The sequence below is a fragment of the Mchenga conophoros genome, linkage group LG9, assembly GCF_057382185.1.
Source record: "Mchenga conophoros isolate Kocher_MC1m ecotype Shallow Benthic linkage group LG9, M_conophoros_male_GT1.1, whole genome shotgun sequence".
Classification (NCBI taxonomy): Eukaryota; Metazoa; Chordata; class Actinopteri; order Cichliformes; family Cichlidae; genus Mchenga; species Mchenga conophoros.
In genome coordinates, this window is record NC_140534.1 from 14,768,705 (window position 1) to 14,788,412 (window position 19,708).

The following is a 19,708-nucleotide window of genomic DNA, read 5'->3' on the forward strand; positions in this document are numbered from 1 at the left end:
GGGGTGGGTTTTGATTATCGATTAAAATCGATTCTAGCTTGGATAACGTGATATTGATTCATTAAAATCCTGAATCGATTTTTAATATAAATTTATTTTGCCCCAAACGCCAGAATCTCAGGTTAAACTTCACTAAATTTCAACAACCACCAAACAGCTAAAACAGTAAATGACAGCAGATACACGTAGGCTATTATGCATAAAGACGTAAACACAAAGCGCGGACCCGCCGACACATCAGAATCAGTGAGATGTGGCCTTTCTCACCCGACGGCACGGACACGGTTAGGGCCGAAATCCGACAGCTCGCTGGTTCTGATCTGTCGGCGGGCCTTGTGTTTTACGCCCTTTTTGCGCTGATTCTGAAGCTGTAGGTTTTACCTCTCCAAACAATATTGACTGAACCAGCAGCAAAAGAAGATCCAAACTACGCTTCACATAAACATAGCCATGAATTCCCTCTGACTTTTGCTATTTTGCTTCCACCACGATAAAATCACACGTCATGCACAGCTCGTGGTCTCTCTCTGTACTCCAAGAACAGTTTCCCGTCTAAAAATCAGTTTTCTGCATTATTCACTTGCTTGTTATGCACAAGTCTACCGTTGTTTACAGCGCTGTCGGTCGCTGTTTTTTTCCCTTTTACTTACTTCCAAAAAGAAAACCTAATTTCTGCTGTTCAGTAGGCTACTGAACAAATTTAAACTTTTTAAAATTATGCAAAATGCAAAACGCTTAGCCGTGTCTCTAAACCTCTGTAACTTTTCTCTGCTTCACTTCAGCAGCATCAGGTAATGTTCATATGTTGATTAATGGTTTTCTTTCGTTTTTGATCTACTGCAGAATATTTTTATAAAATCGTTTTTCTGTTTTAGCCTCAGCTACTTTGATACAAAGGCATCTGCTGTGATGCTTACACCTTTGATAAAGTCTCGCAAATCTCATCTTTCTTTTTATAGATATAAAAATATGGAAATGTACTGATCCGTGATCTGAATTATAACATTTCTGACTGTCTGAGGAAAAATTTACCCAGATCGGATTGAATCGATTCTAGAAATCAGTGACGATACCCAGCTCTAACAGTTACACAATCATACCAAAACTCTGTCCTGATAGGTTCCACTTTCTCTTTTGTATCAGACATACTGAGACAATATTCGGGATAAATAATCATGAAAACAATTTATTTATTCAGTTTAGCGGTTTACACGTCACATCATTATAATCACAGAGCTTGTTTCACTTGAATCGTCCACTTGATGGCGAAGTAGAGCAAATGAATCATCACAATGCTTCGAACCATGAGTCGACCAGTTGGATGAAAGCTTCAGTTCATCACGAGGCTTTATATCACCATCACTAGTATTTTGGTCCTAAACCATTCAGAGCTTTATAGACCAGCATCAGAACTTCAAAGTCTATCCTCTGACGGACAGGCAGCCAGAGTAAAGACCTCAGAGCTGGACTGGTGTGGTCCACTTTTTTGGTCTTAGTGAGGACTCGAGCAGCAGAGTTCTGAATGAGCTGCAGTTGTCTGACTGATTTTTTAGGTAGACCTGTAAAGATGCTGTTACAGTAATCAAGCCTACTAAAGATGAATGCATGGACTAGTTTTTCCAGGTCCTGTTGAGACATCATAACAGTACTTACTTTTAAACGTTTACTCTTTGGCCGCTCAGCTTCCACCGTTTTTTTCGGCAAAATTATCCACATCGACCGCCGCGCTATGCAATCTGGGATATGTTGGGCCACGAAGTCTACACCGACACATCTTTAAAATTCAGGGAAATGAAGGACACATTTGAGGGCCGCATTGAGGGCCGCATTTCGAGCAGCCTTTGAATTGGAACAGCCTTCGTCGCGTTGCTGTGACGTAATCGGCCTTAAAATGCGGCCTTTAAGGCTGCAGACCCTGAATTGGGATACAGACCAGGGGCCCGTTCTTCGTACGTCGCTCACTACATCCAAGATCAAATGACACATCCAAGACCAAACCATCGCGCTAACCGTGAGCTCGCTAATCCGGTTCCCCGAACACACCTGCTGTTGACGATTAGTACAGCTGGACGCAGTAATGTGACATCACTGGGTGTCGTAAAAGGGGCTACGCATCGATAGTGGAAACATTGATCGGCAACCCTCTGATTGGTCGGCGAAAATGTCGACGGAGCGCGCTCGGCTCGGTATTTTTCGGCAGCAGAGCAAGAACTCTTGATTGAGGGATTTCAGGAGTTTCAGAGTTTAATCAGAACGCAAGGGAACACTGCAAAGGCTGCAAAAGCAAGGAGAGAGGGCTGGCAGAAAGTTGCTGACAAATTAAACTCGTAAGTAATTTAATAATAACAATAATAATGGAGTGGATTTATATAGCGCTTTTCAAGGCACCCAAAGCGCTTTACAATGCCACTATTCAGTCACTCTCACATTCACACACTGGTGGAAGCAGCTACAGTTGTAGCCACAGCTGCTCTGGGGCAGACTGACAGAAGCCAGGCTGCCATATCGCGCCATCGGCCCCTCTGGCCAACACCAGTAGGCGGTAGGGTAGATTTATTATATTACACTATATTATCCAATATTATATTACATTATATTATAATATGTTATATTATATCCCCTTTCACATTAGAGCCACAACAGGACCCACTAGAACATGGGAAGAGGTAAAAGTGAAATATAAGAATATTCTACAGAATGGTAATATTTATCACTTATATTGCTTTTCGTTTCTTGGAAAGAGACCCTGGAATAATCTGTTTGTTCATAACAGCAACCAAGAAAAGGGCAGAGCAAAAAAAAGACAGGTGGTGGTCCTGCACCCCCTCGTCAACAAGTTGGTTAAGTAAATAATACCCTCACGGGAATATCGATATCTCTCAATGAGCACACTGTCGCGCTGAGCTGAAGGATCCTGTCTATCCCGCAATATACGCTGAATTCTGAGGACTCTCCTTATCAATCTTGCACCTTCCGCAATGGGTGGCTCGCGTATACGGACAGGACATGGCTGCGACAGGCTTCCCAAATCCACCTTCGCTTTTATAGCCGTGGTCTCTCATCTTGATTACACGAAGTAATTTGCAATTGCTACTCTGAAATATGAATTACATCTGTAATAATCACATACATGTAATAGAATGTTAATAGTACATTTCCCTTTTTTAGGAAATGACCTGTATGTATCTGTGTGAAATCAATAAATGGATCAAGTGCTGCATTGTCTTTAGTTACATTGATGTTATTTATTTATGGTGAAACAGTGGTGGAATATCGCTGTTGCTTTCGTATAAATGAAGCGGACATACCTGCATGGCCGCGATCTAATCCTGTTTACATAAAGTAAGCCTGCTCCCGAGCAGGTTTACGCTTACGGCCCTGCTGCTATGACAGCAAGTCCCGGATGAGCTTCGGGGAACCGAACGATCCAAGATCACGTGAAATCGTCAACAATCAAATCCAGCTAGCCTACTTAGCGAGGTACGAAGAACGGGCCCCAGGAGTGACATGCTTAGCCACATGTTCTCCTTAAGTTGCTGGCTGGCTGAGTGGTGTCCAAGAAACGATGTGGGCTTCATAGATAATTGGCAAACCTTCTGGAGGAAACCTGGTCTTGTTAGGAGAGACGGCATCCATCCCACTTTGGATGGAGCAGCTCTCATTTCTAGAAATATGGACACATTTATTAAACCCCCTAAAATATGACTATCCAGAGCTGGGACCAGGAAGCAGAGTTGCAGTCTTACACGCCTCTCTGCAGCTTCTCTCCTCCTGAAACGACAGCTTCAACACAGCATTTAAGCTGTTGTTAGACTATTAAATATTTCACTCTAATGTTGCAACTACACAGTCACTTCTGTCTTTAAACAAAATATTTTCCAGTTACAGAAATCATGAAATCCAAACTAAAGTGTTACTGTTGCTATATGCATTTACTATAAATAATCGATGATGGTGCTGACATGAAGGAAGAGAAAGTTACAGGTTGCATCCTTTGAGTTTGTCTCTGTGCCTTTGGGCGATTTTTATGACAGATGTTTCTGTTCAATTCTTAAATCAACTTTTCAAAACACAAACACTATTTTAAAGCTTTTAAAGATATTAATGATAATTATAATAACAGTAATAAAAACAAAAGCTCTCAGATCCATCAAACCAAGCAGCAGAGAGAACAACAAGTGAAGATAAAACTTTAACCTTGTAGACTTCATTATGTTCCAGCTGCTCTACAGACGCTGTGACCTCGAACTTAAGCAGGTCGTAAAGTATGTGCAGCTCAATAACTTCATAATTACACCCTGTGTAATTATGAAGTTATGAATTATGAAGAGCAAATATATCCTCTAAATCAGCGTCGCACAGCTGCTGGGATTCACTTAAGCATTCGGCTCGTCGCTGTTGCAGGTTTTTCTCTCGCTGTTCTGGCTCACAGCGCTGCAAGCACAAAAATAAATATCCCCAAAGGTGTGAAAGGGAGCTAATTAGTAAGAGTATTGTTACTCTCCCCAGGAGTAGTCCAGCAGTAGAAATCAGTCCAATAACAAGGTGTGTAACATCTAGCAGGGTGACAGAAAAACCCAGGGTAACTTCCAAGGACCTCAACGTCTCTCTCACATTGCGTTTTTTAAACATGTTTCCATTTGTCACTTCAGTCTTTACTCTGAAATACAGGAAGAGAAATCATGGCTGAAACAACTTCTCATGAAACCAGGGGTGTGGTCCAACAGTCAGTTTTGGTGAGGAAGGCTCCTAACTGAGAGAAGTGACCCAGAAGTATCTGTGTAGCAGCCACAATGAATCAAGATCATGAGCTTTATTAACTGATCAAAGTCTATTCTTTCATCTTCTGTATTATTCAGTTTGCATTGGTAATGCCCATTATTGTAATGCTTTTTTAGTTCAGTTCAGTTCAGTTCATTTTTATTTCAAACATTTGCCTTCACAATCATTACAAAATATCATTCCATTATTTGTTTGAAAAGGAGTAGGCTGAAGTATTTACTTATTTGTCCCTACCCCCTCAAGTTTTACCTCTCATTCATTTAATTTTTTTTGTCTTAAATTAAACAAACAACATATGAAACATATGAAGTAAAACAAAACATAACATACATAAATCAAAACAAGAAATTAGCAAGCCCCACCACAGTATAGTTTCTTTCATATGAAAAATACAAAATGTGTATATTTGCAGATACACAAGTTATGGAAAAACAACAAACCAAAACAAAACAAAATAACAAAAAAGAACCGCAACACCATTACCAGCAACATTACCGTCCTGGGTTAACCCCGTTTTCTTCATTCTTATACTTATTTAAAATTAGGTTTTTATATTTTACTTTAAACTGTTTTATGTTTTGACTGACTTTTATTTCTTCTGTTAGACTGTTCCATAATTTAACTCCTGCAACTGAGATAGACATAGTTCTTAAAGTTGTTCTAGCACTTTGTATTCTTAAATTCCATTTCCCTCTTAAGTTATACCCACCTTCTCTTTCTATGAACAATTTACAGATTTCTTTGGGAAGCAATTTATTTCTTACTTTATACATTATCTGCGCTGTTTTAAGCTTCACCAAGTCTTGGAATTTGATAGCTTGCATTTTGACAAAGAGTGCATTTGTATGGTCCCTGTACCCCACATTATTCATTAATCTAATGGCCCTTTTCTGTATTATAGTTATTGTTTGTATGTTACTTTTTTAAGATGAGCAAAACTTTATTTTACTTTGGGTTAGATGGGATGAGTGATGGATGGAGGGAATTTTACTTCAGTCACAGAAATCCTAAATAGGAAGGAGGAGCAGAGTTACAGTGGATCACTATCCAGCAGGGAAACAAGATTTATTTCAATTTCTTGGGCAAAGAGTGAGATTTACGCAGTGGGCAAATTAGGGAGATGACACCATCAGACCCCGAGCCCTCCATGTGTTAATCAAGAAACTGCTGCTGTGCTACATCCATAAATAATGAATAAATTAGGAGCTGAAGCTAAAAGGACAGTTTATTTGTACCATCTTCATGTCAACACATTCAAGAACATCACAGATGAAAGAAACATTAAAAACTTCCACACTACATAAAGCAAGAAAAATAGTTTTTCTTTCAGGTGATTTCAGAAAAAACAAAACATCAAAAACCTCCAAGACTCTCTTTGAAAGAACTAAAAACCTTTATTCTCATGGTCCAATCATGAGTGAACTCCCCGATGAAGCCTTGTGTGCTAAAACATGTCAGAGTTTAAAGGTTAAACATGAGTTTCCAAAACGTTTTGCTGGAGAACAATGAACTATTTGACTGAGTTTCAATTATTTACAGACGAGCAAAACCAGGACAGAGAAAAAAGGACAAAACTGACTCAGTAAAACAACAGAAAATAAGATCCCATGTAAATCTGTATTATGTAGAAGTTCAGCCCAGCAACCAGTTCAGTTCAACACAAGTTTAAATGATTCTATCTGAACTCTGTGGAGCCTGATCTCAAGCTTTTTGAGTCTGACACTGAAACCAGAGGATCTTTCTGTCTCTTCAGATTCACTGTGATCCAGTGATGGGAGTGATTTCAGCCCTGAGTGATCACGCTGATGTTTGCACAGAGCAGATAATTTAGTGAATGTTTGGGCACATTGGTAACAGTGAAACAGTTTATTAGTAACGTGGGATCGTTTGTGTTCGGAGTATGAACTGAGATTCCTGAAGCTCTTGTCACACTGGTCACAGCTGTAGTTTCCTTCCATGTGTGTACGTTCATGATTGTTACGACCATTTGACTGTGAGAAGCTTTTGTCACAGTGTCTGCACTTGTATGGTTTCTCTCCTGTGTGGACTCGTTTGTGTCTTTTAAGCTCCCTTGCAGTGGTGAAGGATGACCCACACTGATCACAGAGGTGCTTTTTAACCCCACTGTGAATCAGTTCATGTTTTTTTAACTCACTTGGTGTGGTGAAGCTTCTCCCACATTCTTTGCAGTATTGCAGTTTGTCTCCAGTGTGTCTACGTTGATGTGTTTTTAGGTTCTTTTGCTGACTGAAAGTTTTTCCACAAAGGTCACAACGAAAGTCTTTCCCACCACCACAGTGATGACAGGGTTGAGAACTGGATCCATCTGTGTCGCTCTGCTTCTAAACAAAGACACAAAGACAGTGTAAGTCAGTCCTTCAACATTTTTATCCTGAACGTCGCCTGAAATAAAGAGCATCTCTGCAGACGTCCAATTACATTTGACTGTTTCAGTTAACACACTCAGTTTACTGGGCTGCAATAACTACAATACTACCACCATAATACTACAGTAATACTAAAATCATAACTGACATGAAAATCTGAATAATCACTCAGAGCTGCTTTTCCATGCAGTAGAATTGCTAACATGCTAACACAGTTTAATGAGCAGAGTTGTTCCAAACAGTCAGGCTAAAATGACAAGATAACAATATAAATACATACCTCACAGTAACTGCACTTGTAGAGTCTCTTTCTGGTGTGGATCTGTTGGTGTAGTCTCAGGTAATGTGGAGCTTTAAAAGTCTTCTCACACAGGTCACATTTATAAGGTCGTCCCTCAGTGTGGATAAACATGTGTCGTTTTAACTGTGTGTCTGTAGCAAAGTATTTGCCACACTGTTCACAGCAGTACACATCATGTCTGGTGTGAATGCGTAGGTGTCTATTTAGGAACCCTCTCTGGCTGAAAGTTTTTCCACAGATGTCACAGCTGTATGCCTTAATTCCAGAGTGGGTAACTAGATGCCTCTGTAAGCTGCTACTGCAATTAAAAGCTCTGCCACACTGATCACAGCTGTACGCTTTAACTCCACTGTGGATGAGTTGGTGTCTTTTTAGGTAACGCTTCAAGGAAAAAGACTTTCCACACAACTCACAGCTGAACAGTCTCCCTCCAGTGTGAATGACCTGATGCTGTTTTAGTTTATCCTTCCTAGCAAACTCCTTCCCACACTCGTCACAGCTGTATGGCTTAATTCCAGAGTGGGTAAGTAGATGCTTCTGTAAGTTCCAACTGTGAGTAAAAGCTCTGCCACACTGATCACAGCTGAACGGTCTCTCTCCAGTGTGGATGACCTGATGACGTTTTAGATTAGCCTTCAAAGTAAAATCCTTCCCACACTCGTCACAGGTGTGTTTTTTCTCTCTCTTTCTTCTGTGAGGTTTGTCGGCCTCCTGAGAGCGCTGACTTCTCGCTCCATGTTGGTCCTGCAGTGACAGAGATACAAACAGAGGCAGTGAGTGAAATGCAGTCGTGGAACAAACTCAACCTTCAAACTCCCTCCATTAACACTAGTTTTAAACCTGAAGGTGGAGTGTGGCACCAAACACCTTAAAGGTCTCTTATCCCCACCTGCTGGTAGTTCTAACACATTACATCCAACCTGCTGTTAAAAATAATTCATGACTGTTTAAACACTAAAATCATGCCCATCCCTCGTGATTGTACACACACACACACACACACACACACACACACACACACACACACACACACACACACACACACACACAATCACATAAACAGACGCAAACTTTTATATTATTTTATAATTTATTTTATAGTGTTGTTTCCTATTACATATTTCTATAATTTGTATAGATTTATACATAATTATTCAGCGATAATAAATCTTATGTTTGTTTATTCAAAAAGAACCCCATTAGCTTCCATGTTGCTCGTCTTCCGTCAAATACAATCACATAAAATATTATACAATAAAGTGGATTCAAAATATCAACATGATTTGGCTCTTACATCCACAGTGAAGTTTCACAATTGTTAAAATATAAGCAATCAATAATAATAATAATATCAATAACATTGAGGCACATTACACAAATTTCAAAAACAAACCATCTCTTACAATATTTACAACAACTAAAAGCTCTTTAAATCAGCTTTTAAATGTTCATTGAAGTTTTGAATAGTTTGAATAATTCTCTAATTTTATAAGGCAATTTATTCCACTTAAAAGTTGCTCTAAATGTAACAGTTTTACAAAAAGTTACTTTTAACTCGAGCATTTACTAAATTGCAGTTTGTTGAAAACTGTGTAATATCATTATGTATTTCATCTGGATACTGCAGCTGAGCAGAAATAAATGTGGTGTGTTTAAGAGAATTGCTTTCTTTATAAATACAAGTAAGCCATAGAATATTTTAGTCTGTACAGGAAGCCAAGAAAGTTGATTATGCATTTTATCAATATTATTATAGCATGAACATCTTAATACTAATCTGGACGCCTTATTCTGGACTAACTGAAGTCTGTTAAGATCTGTCTTATTAGCTGCTGACCAAATGATTGAACAATACTCCAGATGAGACATTACTAGTGCATTAATGACATCTTTCATAACTGAAGAAGTGATACACAAAGAGCATTTCATAGCCATAGCTATGCCTTGTCCCATTTTCTTAATAACAGAGTCGATGTGCTGAGACCATGAAAGGTGGTGATTTATGGTAACTTCTTATGAGCACCTGCAATCGTTCTGGTGCTGTGACATAAAAACAAACGCTGACCCGAGACTCTGGCACACAGTTTTGCCTCTTTTGCTCATTTTAATGTGTGATTAGTGCACAATCAGGGTGCCTTTCATGTAGGGCTGGGCTATATCATACCGTTGACGGTAATACCGGTATAATGTTGGGCAACGATAAGAAAATGAAATATCACGATAGAATATGGGTAAAACGCGCATGCGCAGTGCTTTTGTTTTCATACGCACATGGAGGAAAAAACATGGCGGTGACGGAGAATTAGAAGGGTGAAAGCGGATCGTTGAATGAAACAGATGAACCAGAATTGGTTTGTAAAAATGCTGCAACTTCAGTGGTGTGGAACTGGTTTAGCTTTCGTACGTCAGATACACAACAAACTCTATTTGTGGTAGGACATGCTAGCAGGCCGTCGTTATTACCGTGTTTTTTGTGGAGTTGTAAAGTATTTTGTCTAGTGTCAATTATATCATCTGCTACATCGTTATCGCAAATTTTCAAACGTATATCGTGATAAATATTTTTGGTCATATCGCCCTGCTCTGTCTGTCACCTTCTGTGTTGAGCTCATTGTTTTCTCTGTAGTGGCTGAGCTGAGTCCAAGTAGCTGAAAATGTTCCTCTGCTGCTCCGTCAGACTCTTCTCCTCCTGCTGATCAGCTGGGACACAAAACAGATCTTTGTTAGGCTCCACACTGCACTGAAGAGTCAAAGGGTCTCATATGTTCATCTGACAAGTAAAAGAACACATTTGTTTCCCGAGGTGGGAAACTTATTGGAAACAAACACAAAAGGCTTGAGCACTGATACCTGGCATTGCTGGCATTGCATCTTTCAATGCCAGCAATGGCAGGTATCAGTGCTCAAGCAAAGACAACTAACCTCCACCACTATTTTTTCATACGGGCAACCGCCCGTATCAAAAACCGCTACTGTGTGTGTCACAAGTTAATCTGGCTGTAGGCTATGGTACTTGGCCAGAGGTTGCGCTGGTTGACTTGACTCCATTTGAGTGCACAAAAAGTAAATTGCACGCTTTAGTTGTGAAGCGAAATTTAAAATCGCCCGTATCAAAAACCGCTACTGCCTATACTACTGTGCTTTGATGTCGCTCGTAAAGGTGAAACGTTTGAGAACCACTGCTACAGAACAATGGAGATTTCCGTTATATGGTAAAGCCTGCAACTCACGTGATGCCCAGAATTGTACAATCCGATTGTTAAGTGATGACGGGACGAATCCTACTTCCGGGCCTAAAGTAGTCTGCGTTTAATATGGCTTTTGTGTTGTTAACATGTTTAATTAGATTAGATTAGATTAGATAGAACTTTATTAATCCCTCGGGTGGGTTCCTCTGGGACATTCGATTTCCAAAAAAGCACAGCACCGACAGAAGTTACAGAGTTACAGAATATTATATATATACACACACACACACACACACACACACACACACACACACACATATATAAATACAGAGACAATATAAATAAAATATACGAAGGTATACGAATATACGAATGTTATGTATTTTCTTCTATTTGATCTCAAAAAGCTCCTAAAACATTCAGTGATCACTGTTGACCTCCCTCGGCTTTTATTACCGCTAATCATTTATTTAAGCTCAGTTTTTAAAACCTTAGGATGTAACTACAGCCCAGCCCATACAGCAGTATATGAATGACTAACCTCGTATTGTGGATGGATTAGGGCTGGGCGATATATCGAGTTTTTAAAAAATATCGATATATTTTCATACGAGATATAAGATGTGACAATATTGTTTATATCGATATAGTCTATGTTATGTTATAATTATACTTGTGGAGCCGCAGGTTTGCCTCTCTTTCGTCCACTTTTGTCTCTACGCAATGTTACTCTGCCTCGCCTCTCATTCACTGAACACAACTCCGCCTCCCTCATTGCTTCACCTGCAGGCAATGACAAGATGAAAGCGGAAAATCTCCGTTAGCGAGTTACCGTGCGTGGGGCTGGACGGCGTCAACGTGTTAGCGAGCTAACCGCGCTAGCGAGCTAACCGCGCTAACGACATGCAGCCCGGAGGGGCTGCACGGCCTAAAATCCTTTCATTTTCTCAAAAATCGTCAGTGCGCCTTATGTATGAATTCTGGTTGTGCTTACTGACCGCGAACCGATTTTATGTGGTACACAGCGCTCAGCAATCTGTCAAAAAATGTTTTAATATGACTTTGCTAAGCTACGGAGCTGCACCGCTTGATGGATTGTCGGAGGATTACGGCTACCGGGGAGGAGCCTCGCGGAGTGATACGTACTGTGTGTGTATAAGGACCACAAATGGCACCTGTTCAGAGACGTGGTGCAGCTGTGAAATCTGTCTCTTTGTTATTACGCTCAGCGTCTATTAGTTTACATTTTGACTGCACAATTGTGAGTTTTTTGTTATGCACAAAAACAACATTGTTTTCTTTTATTTATGGACCATGATTATTTAATAAATGCTGATAATTTATTTTTAAGTAATTTCTTCATGTACATCTACGCTGTATGTAAATAAAAGTGCCCGTGTGACATCTGGGACACAGTGTGACTAAGAACTCTCTTTTTGTTCTCAACTTATGGCTTTAAAAAAAATATCAAGATATATATCTTATATCGCCATCCAGCTAAAAAATATCGAGATATGAATTTTGGGTCATATCGCCCAGCCCTAGGATGGATTATCTCAGTTGTTCTCCTGGCTGAAGTTTGGTCGTTTTACAGCATCCTGCCATGCGATTACATTTGTTCCTGACCACCGAGTACACTCACATTAACTTTTATCGAGTGGAAAAAAAGTTAGCTTGTTTATATTATGCTAACATGGCTGTGTTGCTAGCGGTCACGTAGCACATCATTATATACCAGCTAGCCAAACTTCAGTAACCCTACAAACGTCACTGCTGTTAATTTTCCTGTCTTCATTTATGCTGGAAGTGATAACAGAGTTGTACGTTTTAATTTGTTTCCAAAACCCCGCAGTCAGGACATACTGGATTTAGATAGAAGCTAGCGAGCTAACTCCCTGCTAACTTCTAACTAGTGATGTGACGTTCTGTATCGAGGCTTTGAAGCGTGTGTCGAGTAATGGAGGAGGCGTTTCCGCGAAGCGCGTTGTCACTACCCGATCCGTAATAAACACTAGAGAATCAAAAAACCTAAAAGACAAAATTGATGGCATGTCCAAAACACTAAATCATTGGTTGACGAGAGATATTACAATTTTTGGACACAATCTATTATCCAAATCAGAGGGCGTCTCAAAGATGGTTTATCCAGCATACTCACTATACATTACCCTATACCCTAACTCTATAATCTATCAATTCATTTGGCGCAATAAAACACATTACATTAAAAAATCACAACTTGTCAAAGATTACGCTAAAGGTGGTATAAAGTCAATTGATTTTCAATCAATGGTTGGAGTATTTAAAATAAACTGGATAAAAGCCTTCCTCTTGAAACCTGACTCCATATGGTTCCATATCCCAAAAAATATTTTCAAAAAGATGGGAGGGTTGGATTTTCTCCTGAAATGTGATTTTGATATATTGAAGTTGCCTGTGAAACTGTCAGAATATCATAAGCAGGTCTTGTCTTATTGGAAGATGGTGTTTGCCCATAACTTTTCACCACATTGCTCCACCTTGTGGAATAACAGAACAATTACAATTAATAAGAAGTCATTGTTTATTAAAGAGTGGTTTGAAAAAAACATAATCTTTATAACAGACTTACTTGATGAAAGGGGTCAGTTTCTCTCAGTGGGTGTTTTTAATGCTAAGTTTAACATTCAGTGTTCCCTTAGAGAATATGACAAGGTTTGTAAGGCAATCCCCTTACCTCTGTTGAGTTTGATTCAAGGTTATTTGTATTACTCTAAGGCACAAATTAGTCTACCTTCTTTACATCTAAACCAGATTCCTTTGACGGATAAAAACTGTAATAATAAAACCATGAACAAGATATTTAAAAACAAATTATTTCACGACTTTAACAGTAACACAAAACTAAAAGGGAGTAATGTTAAAATAACGAACAAATATACGCACTTTTTAAAATGGCCTATCCCCCCCAAAGTCAAAGAAATGCAATTTAAAATAATTAATGGATATTACCCAGCAGCTGAAATGCTTAAAAAAAGGTTTGGGTTTGAGGTAGAGCCATGTGGATTTTGTTCACAAAATGCGGAAAGTATTGATCATTTGTTTTTTTCCTGCTCAGTAACAACTGACTTCTGGCAAGATCTAGTAGACTGGTTGAGTATAAGAATAGATGGGATGACCCCACTGACTCTAACACAAGTTTTATTTAATAATGGTGATCCATCTAAGGAACTGTCCATGCTACACAAGGTGGTGATAATTATGGGCAAATACCACATACACAAATGCAAATGGCAAAGTAAAAGACCTTCCCTAACTGTATTGAAAATTGAATTAAAATCTTTTTTGTCATCTTTAGAATTACTGAGGGATTCATGTAAAGAGGCTGCTTTGATATGCGACAATGGGACTCAATCTCTATCCTTTTAATGATTGTGTTTTTGGTGTACTAAGTAAGCCACATGTATGTTAAAGTGTTCGCAGAAAGGAAACTGTTATATGTCATAAAAATGGCCTTCATATATTTATGTATATGTATATATGTGTTTTGTTTTTGTTTTGTTTTTTTTGTTTTTGTTTTGGTTTTTTTTCGTTTGGTTTCTTATTCAACCTTTTCGAGATGTTGTTGCACAAATGTTGTCTCCCAACGAGAGATTGTAATATGTGCATAAATTTAATTAAAGTATTAAAAAACAAAAAATAAAATAAAAATAAAATAAAAATAAAATAAAAAAAGAGAAAAAAACAACAACAAAAAAAACTACCCGATCCGTACCGGAAACCCGATCGGTACCCCGCATGCGCGTAAGGTTTCTACTTCCGGTCGTAGCGTTTTACGATAGTTATGGGTCAGAGTATCTGTTAAGATGTTAAGAATAACAAGTATATCTTAAAATGTTTGCAATAATGAAGCATTTCAGTACAATGTAGACAAAAACGAAAAATAAAAAGAAAGTTACGGATCAGGACTCCCCGATCCTTACTGCGCGTGTGTAAAGTCTGACCGTACAAATCGGGTCAACCCGATCCGTACCGCGCATGTGCAGATGTTTTCTTCTTCTTCTGTTCGTTTAATGGCAGTTTACTCCCCAGTGTACGAGGATACCGCCACCTGCTGACGGAGCGAATAAACCCTATTATAAACTGAATTATCGTCATTACAAACGTGTGTTAAATCTGATTTAGCGATAGTCGAGTGTGTTTATGCTTGTCTGTGAGGAGAGGATTGTTGGAATAGTGATGATGATGTGCGCTATCACTGTCAATTGTCAGTAAACACTTAATCTGGCTGATGAATCTACACGTGAGATATTACAAAGTCTGCATTATTAACTCTGTAATTAGGCGCCATTCTTCTTATTTTACGGCGCTGTTGCTCAATCGGGGGACACTCTCTGTTGAGGAGAAAAGCATGAATTTCTTTGTATACGAATTATCCATTGTTTAAATGTCCCGGGCAGTCGAAAAGGAGGCAGAGCTGTTGAGAAATGCTATGAGCTAACTGGGCGCTAACCGTATCATTCAAATATATTGAATGTCGCAATGTTGGCAAAGAGAGGAAGTGACGTAAGATTTGCGCATGCGGGGTACCGATCGGGTTTCCGGTACGGATCGGGTAGTGACAGGCGTATCGAGGCTTGCTTCATTTATGGAAGGAGCTGAAAATGATGACGTCCGAAGCCTCGCTGCCCGGCTGTACCACGTGACTGGTTCAGGAAGCGGCTCGAACTTTGCCGCGAGCTATGACAGCGATATAAACCCCTCAGACCCCATTCAAAATGTGGGCGTTTGATGGAGAGTTGCGGTTAGTGAGAGTTAGAGACAGTTTAGAGGTTTAGGAGAGTGAGGAGAGAAAGTCAGGAGAGAATGGAGCCAGCTACAAAGAGAAGGATGTCCTCCCCTGTGTGGGAACATTTTGAGCTTATATCTCCCAACAAGGTATGTAAATTTCCACAGAAGATGTATTTTCATAATACTGATGGTGCAATAAAAAATATGTTAAGCTGTCTGTACTTTTGTACAAGGTGAAGTGTTTGCTATGTGCCAGGGAGCTGGGATATAACAACAACACCTCATCCATGCTTAGGCACTACAGAGCTTTGCATGAGAATAAGGGGGACACCGATTGTGGAGCAAGACCAGGTGAGCCATCAAATCCAATGATAATATAGCATGCAGTAATGTTACTAAATGATATAACAATATTATACAACTGTTATAAGTTACGTGTGTGATATTTATATTTGTGCTTTGTTTTTATTGTCTTTCCTCAGGAGAACAATCTCAAATAGATGAAGACCTGGTCAGCATGGTGATTGAGGACTCCCAGCCATTTAGCATTGTGGAGGACAAAGGATTCAAAAGATTTGTTAAGTCATTAAATCCTAGCTATGTTCTCCCCACTAAAAAGGTCATAAAAGCAGTGAAGATTTCGTTTCTACAGAGTTAAATGTGAACAGGCAGGACTGAGGCTCAAAGCCTCAGTGTGTAGCTACACTACACACTGCTTCACAGCCACGTCGTACTTTAGAACAAAATGTTTTTACTTTCCTTTAGGCCCTGAAAGTCATGGTGGAGGCCAGGTACCAGGAGATGAAGGAGAAAGCTAAGGCCAGCGTTGAGAAGGCAGCAGCTGTGAGTCTGACATCAGATTTGTGGACCTCCATCAACACAGAGGCCTATCTTGCAGTCACCTGCCATTTTGCTGATGAGTCCAGCACATTAAACACCGTTGTTTTAGGAGTGCAATATTTTCCTAATGCACACACTGCAGAAAACATTGCACAGGTGAAAGGCTCACTCATGGCAGAATGGGCAATTACTGACAAAGTCACATGCCTAGTAACAGATGGGGCTGCCAATATGGGGGCTTGTGCAAGGGAGCTAAGACTTAAACATGCCATATGCATAGCTCACACCCTGAACTTAGTGGTGAAGAAGGCCCTTGACCAGACCCCTGAGCTCTCTGACATCCGAGCCAAGTCCAGGAAGATCATGGGATATTTCAGGAGCAGTACCTCTGCAAAGGTAAGTTCTTAAGTGGCCTATGTCATCTGAGGAATTTGGTATAATTTCAGCGTGTCTGGTTGTCCTAGCACCATTTAACGATGCAACCACTGAGCTCTCTCAGGAAAAAAGGGTGTCTGGGTCAAAGGTCATACCTTTGCTCACTATGCTGGATCATTGCCTCAATGAACAAATGGAAAAACCACCATCCATTGGATCTTCCCTGGCTCAGAAGCTTAGGATGCTATTGAGAGAGAAGCTAGATAAAATACAGACCATGAGCATTATGTTCCTTGCGACACTGCTGGACCCAAGGTTCAGAAAACTCGGGTTTCTCAGCCCTGCAAGAGCTAGCGAAGCAGAATGTGCTTCTGTAATGATGGCCTCCACCACCTCTTCCTCCACACCACCACCACAGCCATCAACGTCACAATCTGTTGAGGCTGTTTCCCACGGTACCATTGTTATTGCATTTTAGTTGCATTTATAGAAACTGAATGTTGGGTTTTCCACTGTATCTATTATTGTATGATCTACTGTACAATATAATGCGCCTTGAGGCGACTGTTGTTATTTGGCACTATAGACATAACATTGAATTGAAAATTGAATTGGTAGTATCTCATAAGACTCTCCTTCTTGTTTAGGTAACAACCTGCGGCGTCGCCTGGATGAGAGTGTCAGGCAGACACAGACACAAAATGTGACAGCAGACGCAAATATTGAGGTCCAACGGTACATGATGGAGCCAAATATTGGAAGGCTGGAGGACCCCCTTAAATACTGGGAGAGACAGAAATATGTCTACCCTCACTTATATAAGTTAACACTGACATACCTGTGTACCCCTGCCTCATCTGTGCCCTGTGAGCGAGTGTTTTCAAAGGCAGGGGAAATATTGTCCAGAAAAAGAAATCCCCTACGACCTGCCACAGTGGAGAAACTGTTGTTTTTAAATAAAAACCAATGATGTGTCCCCTAAACACTAATCACTGTCCTTGCCTCAATGTTACAAAAGCACAACCACTGTCCACACCTCACCTCACAGCATATGATCATTTCCATTTTAGGCATTTCCAAATAATCATTTTCCATACTGCCAGCATAAATATACACAGTATACTGCCATCACTACAATATAGATGTTTTACACACTCCTTTTGTTGTTGACATTTACAGGCTGTGTGCAAAATGCCACACTCTTCAAATTCATGCCAACTAATATTTTTACATCCAGTAGGTGTCCTGCTAGAGCAAATGAAGCTTCAAGAAACTTCGCGTTGGGGTGAACCAATTGGATGAAAAGCTTCAGTGCTTCATGAGGCTTCATCTGCCCATCACTACTTCTAACTCCGTTAAATGTCATAAATTCCGTTTTCATGGATGCCTGGATGTTAAACTCAATTGTTACACCTGGTAGAGCAGAACGCTGATCATTTTATTAAAGATGAAAGACTTTAGACAGTTTTTCAACTCTCAGTAATGCCACAGTGATCGTTTGATACATGGACCTGCAGCGGAGTTTAGGTCCAGACACGGCTAGTGACGTCAGACTGAAAAACCGGATACTGATGCTCGAGAGCGCGCGTGTGATGCAAGTATGTGTAGAGTGTTGAGCGCGTGATCAGTGTTGAGAAAAACAACTCACGAAACTTGACCTTTCTTTACTCGTGGCTCACTTGCACTTCTAATATATTCGTTTGCACACTTACACACACCCAGCTGTGGTTTCCTGTTTTGCTACACTCTGGAGAGCCTCGTCTTTAACGGTCTCCTCTCACAGAGAGCAACAGAAAACTTCATTCAGAAAACTTCGAAAAACTCGAGATTGACTGAACTCAGTTCAAAGTTACCTTGACACTTACCTTTAGATGTGAGAGGTAGCGATGGTCCGCTTGAAGCTGACGCTCCGGTGCGTGTGTGAAAAAGATCAACACTAGTGATGTGCGAATCACTCAGGACTCGCTCACCCCCTCCCTCGTGGCGCACAGCTTCTTCTTCTTCTTGGTTGGCAACCAATGTTAAGGCGCATTACCGCCCCCTGGCTCACAGCGCAGTGGACATTTAGATGAGAAAATATATATTTGACACACTTAAGGAAAATACTAATAAAATACAAATAAACAAAATAAATGTTTATTAAGCAATTTTGATAAGAAATTGCTTAATTTTAGAAATGTTTTTGCTCTTTGTTCTCTATAAAATAGTTGGGGTTTTTTTGGTTTTTTTAATCATTCATCTTAGCAGTGGGATTTACATGAAAAGGGAAACAAATTAAGTTTGAGTGAAAATGTAAAATTTTTGCACTCTCTGGTCAACTGACTCAGTGAATCAAATGACTCAACACATCCGATTCACTTTGATGAGTGACTCATTAACACTCGATTCAGTAAAAAGAATCAAATTTAGCATCACTAATCAACACGCTGCTTCAGAAGCACCGTGTGCAGGCTTGATTCGTTTGGCTAGAGTCACGTGTTTAGTGACGTCTGAAGCTTCATTTAGAACGTACTTTTTTACTGAACTTTATTGAAACACAATAAGTATACAACATACAAACAGATGAAGTTTACGAAAGAACAGAACATGAACATACAAATCAGGGGTAAATAAATTATCATATGAGTACACGAAAAAATCAGCATATATAAATATTGTTCTGTGAGCCTTTTTGTTGGTTGAGTCTGATATTGATTGTATGTACTATTCCATATCCTTATAAAAAGGCAGAAATATGGTGTTTTATTAATAAACTTACATTTATGGATAAAAAATTTAGCTAAAAGTATGAAAAAATTTATTATAAAAAACATTTATCATTCTTCCTGGAGAACTTAAAGAAAAAGAATAGAACATTTTCCCATCATTAAGAAAACTCCCTTAAAATATGGACAATAACAAAACTGTTAAATTCCTTCCAGAATCTCTGTGTAGAGGAACAGTACCAAAAAGGATGTGTCACAGTTTCTGGATGATGCCCACAGAAAGTGCAATTAGTATTTATGTCTCTTTTCAATTTTACATATAGTGACTGGCAGGGTAACATTTATGAAGAATTTTACATG

At 39.6% G+C, this 19,708-nt stretch overlaps 2 protein-coding genes across 2 annotated transcripts; one reads left to right on the forward strand and one right to left on the reverse strand.

Annotated features, from left to right (window-relative positions):
• Positions 1-5,989: 5,989 nt before the first annotated feature.
• LOC146567043 (uncharacterized) lies at positions 5,990-18,626 on the reverse strand. The gene is made up of 4 exons (XM_085286596.1): positions 18,509-18,626; positions 10,065-10,170; positions 7,450-8,214; positions 5,990-7,124 (listed from the first exon to the last, which is right to left on the reverse strand). Exons 2-4 carry the CDS (start codon positions 10,080-10,082, stop codon positions 6,432-6,434), a joined length of 1,476 nt encoding a protein of 491 aa, XP_085142722.1. The 5' UTR covers positions 10,083-10,170; positions 18,509-18,626; the 3' UTR covers positions 5,990-6,431.
• LOC146567044 (E3 SUMO-protein ligase ZBED1-like) lies at positions 15,504-17,350 on the forward strand. The gene is made up of 5 exons (XM_085285836.1): positions 15,504-15,575; positions 15,662-15,791; positions 15,917-16,047; positions 16,194-16,664; positions 17,291-17,350. The coding sequence occupies exons 1-5, from the start codon at positions 15,504-15,506 to the stop codon at positions 17,348-17,350; spliced, it is 864 nt and encodes a 287-aa protein (XP_085141962.1).
• Positions 18,627-19,708: the final 1,082 nt, after the last annotated feature.